The 12,947-nt window shown below is 35.5% G+C and overlaps 1 protein-coding gene and 1 long non-coding RNA gene across 2 annotated transcripts; one reads left to right on the top strand and one right to left on the bottom strand.

Annotated features, from left to right (window-relative positions):
• Positions 4,238-5,305, bottom strand: LOC109836123. Its single transcript, XR_002245843.1, has 3 exons — positions 5,259-5,305; positions 4,806-4,848; positions 4,238-4,434 (listed from the first exon to the last, which is right to left on the bottom strand). It is a non-coding gene; the product is annotated as an uncharacterized LOC109836123 (long non-coding RNA).
• On the top strand, positions 7,346-7,681 carry LOC109839241 (dehydration-responsive element-binding protein 1F-like). Its single transcript, XM_020407669.1, has one exon. It carries the CDS (start codon positions 7,346-7,348, stop codon positions 7,679-7,681), a length of 336 nt encoding a protein of 111 aa, XP_020263258.1.

Raw genomic sequence — 12,947 nt, 5'->3', positions numbered from 1 at the left:
TATATAAAATAAAAAAAACAAAAAAATTTACTATTCCGGGCCGGACCCGGGCCCGGACCCGGTTTTGGCCCGGGTTTCCGGGCCAACCCCGGGCCGGGCCCAGGCCGCGGGCTTTTTGGACAGCCCTACTATGGGGGATCCATTGTTGTCAACTGCCTCATTCAGAGTCTCAAACAAAACGGGATAAATACTTTGAATTTCTGTTTTATATATAAAATAAAAAAAACAAAAAAATTTACTATTCCGGGCCGGACCCGGGCCCGGACCCGGTTTTGGCCCGGGTTTCCGGGCCAACCCCGGGCCGGGCCCAGGCCGCGGGCTTTTTGGACAGCCCTACTATGGGGGATCCATTGTTGTCAACTGCCTCATTCAGAGTCTCAAACAAAACGGGATAAATACTTTGAATTTCTGTTTTAATATTTCTCAACCTATAAGCCATACATATAGGAGTTTTAATGGGTTTGATTCGAATTGGATCCTATAAGACTCATTTAGGAGTCATCAATAAATTTATCAGATTCATTTAAGGATTGAAACTTACTTTAAGATTGTATCTGAAGATTATATTTCTCATTATGCCTTTTTTTCCTTCTAATTTTAACAATATCAACATGTTAAATATGAAAATCTTAAGTATGACCTATTTAAAAAGAAAATAGTTGATTAAACTATAAATAAATAAACTGCCTCTACAGGTATTTAAATGTTTATCAAGTTCTTGAGTATCGATCTTCAATGATCTATACAAGCACAACACATACAATAGGATAATCTATACTATTTATAGGAGGATAGAGAAGTAGGTTTTGGAATTTTAACTTTATTTATTTATGGTTCAAACCCATTATACTCCTATGTGTTATACTTGTTATAGCTTAAAACTATGGTTAATTGTGTATAACCCCCGCACTTTGGCCCAATTGTTAGTAGACTGCCGCTATAGTAGGGGTGTCCAAAAAGCCCGCGGTTTGAGCCCAGCCCGGGTCCGAGGTCAGCCCGGAAACCCGGGCCAAACCCGGGTCCAGGCCCGAGCCCGGGTCGGTGCAAACTCGCCCGGTCCGGATCCGGGCCCGGCCGGGCGGCCCGGGCCCGGGCCCGGCCTGGGCAACAACGGTCACCCTGGGGTGACCGTTGTCGAAAAAACCGGGCCAGCCCGGCCCGGCCCGGCGCCAACGGTCACAATTTGTGACCGTTGGAGGAATTTGGCAACCCAGCCCGGCCCGGTCATTTTTGACCGTTTATGCCGTGCCGGGTCGGGTTGCATAGCCCGGCCCGGCCCGGTCCGGATCAGTCAAACTGTTATATTTGACAATTTGACCGATTTACCCTTAAAACGGTCAAAAAACGACTAGAATATGAGGGTTTTTTGGTCATTTGCCTAGCGGGCTGCCTCTATAAATAGAGAGACTATAAAGGGGGGGGGGGTCAATTCATTTTCTCACAACAAAACTCATCTACTTTTCTCTAATACTCTCTTATACAATCTTATACTCTCTTATACTATCGAATAATCTCTTATATTTTCTAATACTTCCATCAAATGGCTTCTGGATCTGATTATGAAGAGTAAAACCTATCTCCTACCGATCCAGAGATGAGTCCTCCTACAACAACTCCTCCTCCTACCGGTATAAATCCTGAATCTGGTGGCGATGAATCTACTACATAAAGAGCTCCTAAAAGGCCGAGATCCGATGTGTGGAATTTTTTTGAGAAGATAGACGTTACCAAGGATGAACATGATAGGATCATCTCCCAAAAGACAAAATGTGCGTTGTGCGGCCAGGTTTTCCAAGCTCATCATAAGAGCGGCACCAACTATCTCAAACATCATATAGTAAAACACAACAAAGGCCAGAATCTTCAAGGTGATATCCGACAGTTTATGATTTCTCAATCCTCCTCTTCTGGTACCCTCGGTAGTTGGAATTATGACGCTGTCCGAGCTAGAAAATGCGTAATCAGGTTTATTATTCTTAAAAACCTGCCTTTTAAATTAGTAGAAGATGATAAATTTGAAGATTTGTTTAGAGATGGTTTTTGTCCTGCATTTACAAAGTTTTCTCGTTAAACCTGTCAACGTGATATTTTAAAATATTATCAGGAGGAACAAGAAAAAATAATTTCTTATTTTAAAAATTTAAACTGTAAATTTTCTTTAACTTCTGATATTTGGACATCTAGAGTGCAAACTGGTTATTTATATAACACAGCACACTGGATTGATGAAAATTAGTAAATGTTTAAAAGAGTTGTTTCTTTTATTACAATTAAAGAGTCACACACTGGTATTAATATTACAAATTTAATAATTGAAGAACTTATGAAACTAGAAATTGATCAAAGAATATTTTCTCTTTCACTAGATAATGCAAGTAATAACAATATAGCTGTTGATTTTATAAAACAACTCTGTCATTATCATGTCATGGTGACCTTTTCATGTTAGATGTATCTGCCATATTTTAAATTTAATTGTTCAAAGTGCATTTTCTGAAATTAAACCTATTTTAAATTTAATTGTTCAAAGTGCATTTTCTGAAATTAAACCCATGATAGAAAAAGTTAGAACAGTTGCTAATATGCATAATGCTTCTGAAATGAGAATTAAAAGATGGAAACAATGTTGTAAAAGAAAAAAATTATAGGCCTAGACTAATTCCAAAAGATGTTGATCATAGGTGGAATCCCACATATGCAATGTTAAGTATAGCAATAGAATATAAAGAAATTATAAATGATTTTATAAATTTTTATGCTTCTAGTTCTAGCTCTGGTGGCACTTATGGAATAATTAAAGATGAATGGACAATTATATGTAAATTAAATGAGATGTTACAAGTTTTTTATGATGCTACTATGTTATTATCTGGTTATTATTATCCAACTATTACTTTAGCTGCTTTACAAATTTTAAATATTCAAAATTTTTTTGCCAAATATCGTATTGATGATATTTTTGGAAATATAATTTTTCAAATGGAGAGCAAGTTTAATAAATATTTTAGGCCTATTCCTCATATTTTTGGTTTGGGGGTTCTTATTGATCCATGTTTGAAGGATATTGGTCTTTAAAGTTTTGTTACAGTCATTGTATGGTGGACAGATTATAGACTTAGATGATGGTTCCACCCTTACTGCTACTTCTCATCATTTATCTATTAGAAATTATTTTTAAACATTATATGATGAGTATGCAGATAGACATGGTGTAGCTGCACAACAGTCTACAGCTTCAGCGCCTTCGGCTTTGAGCACAGGTCGAGGTAAAAGTGTAAGTTTTGATAGGTATGCAATGGTAGCTGAACTAACTGGTGGATCTGAAATTGGTTTAGGATTAGAGGTTTCTGAATTAGATGAATATTTTTCTGCTTCCTTAGTTAAATGTTAAGGAAATACTTTAGATATTTTGAAATGGTGGAGAGCATATGGATCAGTTTCATATCTTATACTTTCCACCATGGTTCATGACTTACTATCAGTGCAGGTTTCGACGGTAGCTTCAGAATCCGCCTTCAGCACAGCAGGACGTTTGATCGACGACCACAAGACATGCTTAGATCCGTATACTGTACAAGCAGTGATGTGCTTACAAGATTAGTGGAGGTACGATAAGCGAACACAAGGTATCGATCGGATTGCTATAATTGAAGATAAATTTAAAGAGTTAGGACTACACTGCTAAAATTTGAGGCATCCTAGACGGAAAAATCCGTCTAGGATACACAGAATTCCGTCTAGGATGTGTATCCTAGACGGAATTCCGTCTAGAATACCCGTCTAGTTTGTTTCCGTCTAGTATGTAGTATTCTAGACGGAAATTCCGTCTAGAATACATTCTAGACGGAATATTCTAGACGGAATTAAAAACCGTCTAGAATACATCCTAGACGGATTATTCTAGACGGAATTTCCGTCTAGAATAATTTATCCTAGACGGAAAAAAATTCCGTCTAGAATAAGTATTCTAGACGGAAATTTCCGTCTAGAAATCTTATTCTAGACGGAATTTGATTTTTTAAATTTTTTTATTTTTTTAATTTTTAAAAAGTATTCTAGACGGAATTTAAGCATCCTAGACGTAATTTCCGTCTAGAATACTATGCTACAGTGTTTTTTTTTTTGCAAAATCTACTTTGAGTGTATGTACATAATCTTGAATAACAAAAAATTATATTCATATCCAACACAATCTAATTAATTCCAATATCAAATCCAATTATATTCAAATAATACATTCACCAAAATAGTAGAGAGATACATAAATTATTTACAAACGTTTACATAAATTATTTACAATGGCTATGACACTTCTAGGAAAGAATGTAATTCATCGATACATGATTATTAATCTATTTGAGTTCCTTTCTGTTCTTCCAGATTTGCTTGACACCATCCAACTCCTTCCAGAATGCCTCATAATAGCCAGGAATGCTGCAAAATGAAGAACGGTTATGCATAAGGCAAGGAGTTATCGAAGTAGAGTATCATATTTCTTAGTACAAGCTATTATCTAAATCATATTTTCATATGTGTATTTCTACTAGTGACTTCATTTTAGTAGCATCGCAGAAACCCAACCCAAGCATGTTTTGAATTATCATGATGCACATAAAAGATAATACAAACTGAAGCCATAATTTAGTGAAAGATTATATCATATTTCCAAAAGGATACATATTTTCATGGACAATTTTATAATATCCCCATGTAAAAGAACCAATCAATAAAAAGTAGAACACCATCAAAACACATGAATGCACACTAATGCATTGAGATCCAAAATACACAGCAACAAAGCTCACCTGAATTCTCCAATGACCAACACTTCTGTTAACAGATAAACACCTGCGAAACATGGGAAACAAAAATTAAAACCACATATAGAGGATATACAATAGACGGAAAAAAAAACCAAAATTCTTCTATTCGACTACCTCGGTTTGTATATACAAAATGAATACCCAACTAAAGATTTCAGGGAATGATTGCACACTCAAATGTCAAATCATACAACAAACACATTAGCTAAATCAGCATCTTTTAGTCATTATTAGCTAAGTTAGCTTGTTTCAGTTCTTGTTAGCAAATACATGAATTAATTATACCACTGGCATGAATGTGCTTCAATCTACCACTAGCATGAGCAAAATGCATATATAAATAAATTATACGAGAAAAACAATCAAGTCATTAGACATTCTTGTTAGCAAATACAGTTTATTTTTTTTCCAGTTAAAGGATACAAATATTTGTACCTCAATGGATTTGAGAAAAGGCAGAGGAGCGCTAGGGCTATGTATACTTTGTATCTTGAGAATCCATTTCAAATAAGTTTTCTCTGCATTGCAAACGAACAACTGCTATGAGACAAACAATAATATAAACTATTTTTCTTCATTACTATCCAATGGAAGAAGGGAAAATTAGGGTGTTTATAAATGGATTACACGATGACAATACAACCAATTTGAGGATCAACTTTAGCTGAAAATGTACAATAAACTAAGAAATTGCAAAATTATCTAATAGCTACATGTGCAGGGACAATAAGTGCTAACATACTTGCGTGATGACGGTTCCTCTATGTCTATTTAGCATTGCGTATGGAATGTACTCCCTATTAAAACATTAGCAATCGTTTTTCATAGAAGTCATGGCGCTCATAGCTTTGAATACAGTACATGGCAATTGCATGAGTACATCACAGATCTATGCCATTACCTTGTTCATTAGAGACAATGCGCTGAATTGTACTGCATACTTTCCAATATAGTTGCTGGATAAAAAGAAAAAAAGAAAATCAGTTTGTTAAATAATTATTTCTAGAGATTCTTTAAGAGAGAAATACATGCAACTCACAAACACAAGTGCACAGACAAAACCTCCATCATCATATACTTATCCATAGGAAAAATAAACATGATATGAAGTGAAATGATGTACAAGTATTCTGATGTACTGATGCTCAGAAAAACTCATTTGACATTTTGCAAAGGAAAAGCTAGAAGCATAAATGAAAAGCATGAATACCACTTGTTACAAATGCTTTGGAAACCACTGAATTATTCATACCTATAGTGGTTCCTTTTTCTCCAAGATTTGCAGCTCCTGGCATGGATTCAGATGAATCTCTAGAATCTGTTTTAATTTCTGCAAGCAATGGAGTTCCCGGTATTATAAAAAAATGTTAGTAACTAAAATTGTTGGATCGATAAATTACAGTAACCATAAAGATAACGTTTTGTGCTTTGTATGTACAATGATATCGTTTGTAATGCATATCAAATCTTGGACAGTGATAAAGCTACATGTGTTACAAATTTAAGTGAGAAAGACGAGTAACAGCAGAACTGGAAGGGTGTGGACAACAATAAAGCTGTCTACTAATTATAACATATATGATTTCATACATAACATAATTAGTCTTTTAAGGTTATTTGTCTCTTTCTCCCAAAGGGATTCAACATAACAGATTTTTTTTTTCTTTTTGAATCCTGGGTGTTGAATGCGTATACGATTAAAAGGATTTATACTCCTAGGCAGCATTTTCCACCAGTCTTGGTAAATGAAAGTGTTTACTATGGGGAGCTGCTTAGTTCCAAGCAAGTTTCACACAAATTACTCAGGATGTTAGACTAATAACACTGTCCTGGAACTTAAATAACAAAAGGGAAAGATGACTTGTTTTGTTTAATTCCTTTTCACTTTCCCAAGTATAAAACCTGCATCTCCTTCACAGTCAATGTTCTCAGTTAATTTAAGTATCAAATAATCAAAACTAACTTTTAGATATGATTGGAAAAGAATTGATTAATCCTATCATTGTAAAACACATGTAAATAATATGCTCTGTAACTAGTAACTTAATACATGACAAATTCCTTTAAAAAAGAACACGTTTAAATTGAAATGCTGATGAGGGAAAGCTGAGATGGGTACACAACATTACACTAAAGCATAATAGTTAATTTCTACGAATACAGAGACTAATTCAAATAACAACAATATGATAGTCATTTGAGATGATATGAAGATTTTATGAAATTAACACCATATCATGAAGTTCTGCACCCTAGTGAAAAATCAAAGAACACAAGTTCACATTTTACAGTGCTCAGGCTCATAGAAACTTTGTTAGAAACCTAAGCCAGCTGATATATCTCAACAGGTCTTTGCTACTATCAACGTCGACATAGACAAGTAGGAAACATAATGCACAATAGTTTCCATATAAGCCCATTCATGTACGAGAATTGAGCGCAATGGCGGGAAATGGGTGTGCGAAGTTCGGGAGCCGAACAAGAAGACCAGGATATGGCTGTGCACCTATCCGACCCCCGAGATGGCCGCCAGAGCCCACGACGTGGCGGCAATCGCTTTGAGAGGGAAGTCGGCCCCGCTCAACTTCGAAGACTCCGCGTGGATGCTGCCGCGTGTGGCGTCGAGCAGCGCGGAGGAGATACGGCGTGTTGCGTCGGAGGCGGCGGAGAGGTTCAGGCCAGTGGTGTCTTCGCCGAGGCAACCGATGCCTTCTCCGTCGACATTGTCGTCGCGGCCGCCGCCAGCGGTGTTCGTGGACGAGGAGGCGCTGTTTAATATGTCGGGGTTGCTGAAGGAGATGGCGGAGGGGTTGATGCTGACGCCGCCGGAGATGGGGGAGAGAGAGAGGGAGGAGTAGGAGGGGGTTCCTGAAATGAAAACGAATTTGGGGATGAATTATTCGTTTTAGGGGGGAAAGGAGGGCATTCTAGACGGAAATTTCCGTCTAGGATGAGTATCCTAGACGGAAATTTCCGTCTAGAATACCTGGTTATTTTTAAAAAAAATAAAAAATAAAGGAACCGTCTAGGATACTATTCTAGACGGACTTTTCCGTCTAGAATGTTTTATTCTAGACGGAATATTCTAGACGGAAAATTTCCGTCTAGTTTAATACATTCTAGACGGAAAAAATTCCGTCTAGAATATTCCGTCTAGAATACGTGATTTTCTACTAGTGCTAGCAGATAGATATAAAGATTATATAATATTCATCAAATTAAATTTTTATTTCTTTGCTTTAAATTTGTAATGAATTATTTTGGAAAAAGTTGTAAATGATAGTGATATGGGTGAGTAGGTGCCAACCTAGTTGGGATTTACTCATCTATTGTGATGCGATGAATTTTAAAATAAGTTTATACTTGTAAATGATTTACTGATTATTAATAAATAAATTATTTTTATCATCTTTTATTTTTATAATTTTTTGTACTTGTAATTTATGTCATTTCAAGTTATTAAAAAAAATTTATGTTATTTTCTGTAATTTTTATGTATATTTTATGATTTATTATTTTTTTAAATTTAAAATTTTTTTTAAAAAAACCGGGCCTGCCCGGAGCCCGGCCCGCTTAGGCCTGGGCCCGGGCTCGGGTTCGAGCTTTGGTTTTGCCCGGCCCGAATGGACACCCCTACGCTATAGTTCTACTATTACAAACAGATTTTCTAATTGAATTTTTTGACTCTTTTACCCACAAAGTAAGAGCAAATTATTTTTGACAAATAGATCTTTTTAAGAATAAGAGAGAATAATTTTTGACAAATAGACCTTTAAAGAATCATTCACTTAGGGAGTTTATCAGTAACAATAAAACTTTAGGGGATCTATCCATAATTTTTCAATCGTAAGGGAGTGTATTTACAAATACTTTTTTTTTGATAAATAGCAACTAACCCTTTAAAATGAGTCAACTTTGAGGATTATCAGAAAAACCTTTTTCTACTAATGTTAGTGGAAAACGAGCGAAATTGAGCCGTGCAATACCGCATCAGTAATGTGAAAATAAGCTAAAGAGGAATAAGGAAAAGCTTCACAATTGCGTTATAGTACTTAACCCAAGTTAATAATTTAGCAAATTAAAGATACAATATATTAGAGAACTCTGCAAAGTATTAATAGGATTCTAAGAAATGAATGATAACAACTTAGAATTTATACTTACAAAAATTCCTTGAAAAGTACATGGATTCTTAACACTAATTTTATTTTATTAACTTAATTCATTTGATTATATATGACAATGTGTAAATAAATTATCGTGTGCATTTATTGGATCTAAACATATGTCATTGGGATATATCTAAATAAGAGAAAACAATCATTAGGAGATATCTAAATAAGAGAAAAAAAATTTAATAACTAAACGATTGAAACTTCACCTACCTTGATCGTGATGAGGTCTCATTAGTATTCCCTTTCCAAAAATGTGATCCCATATATCATAAACTTGAAATGTTCTGTCATTGTAGCCTAGACAATATCACATAATAATTTAGAAATAATAAGCATCAAAGCAAATAAAAATAACAAACATCAAAGTAAACTCACACCTATTGTATCAAATTTGCTTCCTTCCTCTTTAGAACTCCTCGCCTATACCATGTGGACATAATTTAGAAAAAAAACGAAGCTAAAATTTGGCCATAGAACTGATGGTAAATTATAAGGAAAATTCACAAATATATTCAATTTGGAAAGTAATACATGGAAAGATAAAAAAACAAACCATCTCAATGCTATCCAACATTTCAAGTAAATAAATAATCCCTAAAAATTAACTTACCAAAACATTAACCCCTCCAACATTATCAATAACCTACTTCACAAAATCCTACAACGCCCCCACAATCTACTATATGAAGCTGATGTCAATCCACATTACTCATCCCCTCTCCTATAATCTCCTCCACCGCTCCTCAACATCGATTCGAGTTTGTGTTAAATTTCCCTTGTTTCTTTTACTTTTGATCCATAAATTTGGTCCCCATTTTTTAATTAAGGAGGGTTTGGGATGATGTGGAGAGCTAATGACATGAGAATTCAAAATAGATTTTTTGACTAAAAATACTAGGAGAAGAAGAGAGGTTTCCAGGTAACTATAGATTTATGCTTGTGATTGGAATTTTTTAATTATGTTTGTTTTGGATGTGCACTGTAGATATAAACAATGTCTATCTACAGTTGATTGCAAATATCAGGGGAGAAGAGAGGTTTCTAGAGAACTATAGGTTTATTCTTCTGGTTGGAAATTTTTTAAATTATGTTTGATTTGAAGATGCACGTTCAGGTCACTGTGTAAAATACATGATCAAAAAGATAGAGGTGAGAAAGGAGCAGTGCGGAGGTGAGGGATTGAGTTGGCTCTCCATTTTTTTTCTGGTTTCCTCCTTTCCACAACCAAATAAAAATCGATTGTAGAGAGAGCTAGCATTGGAGGGGAAAAAATTAGCACCAAGAGTTGGACCTTGGATGTTGAGGCTCAAAATATAGCCTCTTACCAACTGATCTTTGAAATAATTAGGTGGCGATGCAAAGAAAATTGTTTAAATTATATCGTATACTATAATTATATTATATAGTATAATATAATATAAATAGAAATAGTAATAATAATAACAAATTTTTTAGGACTCATGAAGAAGTTGAAGAGGATGACTCTTTCTACTACAATTTATATAATCTGGCAAGAGAGTGTGAACGCATGAAGTTAATTCACGTGGGGTCCACCTGTGAATTAACTATCTCTCTTTCCCAGCGGATATGGTTTGTGGAGTCAATGACAACCCTATAAATACCCTAAGGTTGTCTAGGGTTTCGTGTGTGCAATTGAGGGGGTGCAGGGAGTCTTTTGGCGGCTACAGAAGCAAAGTGCAAGGGGTGTTTGCGGCTGTGCTTGGGAGCGCAAGGAAAGGACGACAGAGAGAAAAAACGGCGGCAGTGCGTGTGCAAGGTAGGGGTGCGAAAGCTGCTGTCTTTTTTTAGAAGAAACGCAGAGGAGTTGCCGGCTTTTGAGAGGGTTTTGTCATCGTTTGAGAGAGTATTTGTGTGAGGGATCTGAGAGTTTGTGAGAGGGTTTAGGTTGTGAGATTGTAAACCCTAGTTGTATTCTCTCCCTCTAATATTAGATTTCCCCCCTCCTTACCCCGTTGACGTAGGCAATTTGCCGAACCATGTAAATTTGTATTCTTGCCGTGATTTGTATAGCTTGTAGGTTCCCTCGACAAGTCAGTCCTAGAACTGATGAGAGGAAGAGCTGATATCTCACTTTGTTGAGTTATTTTGCTTTCGGTTCTTGTTTCCTTTGTGAAACAGGATTTCCGTTGTGATCTAATCTCTTGTTTGAGTTATTTTGCTTTCGGTTCTTGTTTCCTTTGTGAAACAGGATTTCCGTTGTGATCTAATCTCTTGTTGTGCACCTTGCGTACCAGAGGTACTGCTGAAATTTTCGATGCGCACAACAGAGAGAAACTTAAGAATATTTCAAGGCAAAATGAGGGGGCCATGCCAGGTTGTTCGAGCAATCAAGTTCTCAGTTTATGCAAAAGTTTTGAATGATAGTGTTCATGTGCATATGAAAGAATTACTTGAGAAAATGTAAGTTTAATTTTTTATTACCAGATTATCTGGTATTTTGATGTTTTTCAATGTTACATTTGAAAAATGAATAAAATTTTAGTTCATTGACAAAAAAAAAAAAACAATTTTTAGGACTAAGAGTGATCTTAGAAGTAGATAGGTTTAAATACGATAAAATAAATCTTTAATTTTTGGAGGAATAAAGCTCTTTATGTTTTTTGGCTTAAAGATAAATTAGGCCGAACGTGGGATCTTTAGGGAAAAACCCTTCAATATATATATTATTATATTATGCTAGTTGGCAGCCGCTATTCGTACAATACCTTGAAAGTTGGTATAATGTAGTTCTTAACTTAAATTAAATTAAAGTATGGACTAATGAGTAAAACTATTTTTTTTCATACCAAACTATTGGGTGCTAATCTGCTTAGAAGCAATGGTAGACCCATTAGTGTTAGCATACAGATGAAAGGAAGATAAACACATGTTTAGCAACATTTTCTTTTCAACATTTTTTATACTTGTTATTGTTCTTTATTATGTGGATGTAAGTTGACCAAAATGGAGACCAGGGGACACGTGTGGACGTGGGTAACAGGGTTTGGAATTATTCCGATGCTTCCGGTCTTTTGGACCTATCACGTACGGGATAGGCTGGTGGTTGAAATCAGAGCACATGCACTCATGCCTTTTACGTGCTTAGCCTCATCACTCTATTAATTTTCTTGATCCCGCACTAATCTTTTATTTGCCATCATCTTTATATTGATCTACACACATGGACAGAGTTAATATTGAGCATTTCCACTAATTAACTCTACTCAAACAAGCATTGATCGATCATACCCAATCCTTTGGGCCACCGCTCCTAGATGTTGACTAGTGTTATTTATCGAATAAGCGATGCTCTTGTTCAAGTTATCCTTACTATCAATAAATGCATCATTTGACTTTGACCTCATCTTTAAACTATAGGAGTTTTATTATTGTTTAAGTATTAGGAACTCGGGCTAATGATGTGCTGATACAATGAAAGTTGCATTTTATCTAATCATTCCCCTCCCGCATCATCCTTAATATTAATAGGGGACTTAGAAACTCTTTCTCCATCTCCTCTACCATATCACTTTGTGCCCTAAACCTGTTTCCAGTGGCCCGATCCTTCCCATAAATGAACTGGCAATCATCATACCACACCAACGTTTGGTACGCCATTTGCGTAATTCAGCATCTTCCTACACAAGAACAATGTATTTTATTAATTTTTGAACAATAAAAACATATTAAAAATATTTATGTATAATTATTAAAATTCTTGCTTACCTTGTGATATTCATTCTACATTCTCATCGTCTATAGAGATCATTTTGGCAGTGTATGCCACTAGCACTAAAAGCAATATAAGTACAACCATATACTTTCTTCTAGCTAGTACTTAATTTTTTAATCAAGATGTGGGTTTGCCCTCAAGTCAGTGGTAGGCAAAAAGATTAATATGCGATTTTTCAAAGCATTCATGTAGCTAGGTCTGAAAGTGTTGGTATCT

The sequence above is a fragment of the Asparagus officinalis genome, chromosome 4 (assembly GCF_001876935.1).
Source record: "Asparagus officinalis chromosome 4, Aspof.V1, whole genome shotgun sequence".
NCBI classification, from domain to species: domain Eukaryota; kingdom Viridiplantae; phylum Streptophyta; class Magnoliopsida; order Asparagales; family Asparagaceae; genus Asparagus; species Asparagus officinalis.
The sequence above is the reverse complement of the archived record's forward strand: the minus strand, read 5'-3'. Positions and strand labels throughout refer to the sequence as shown.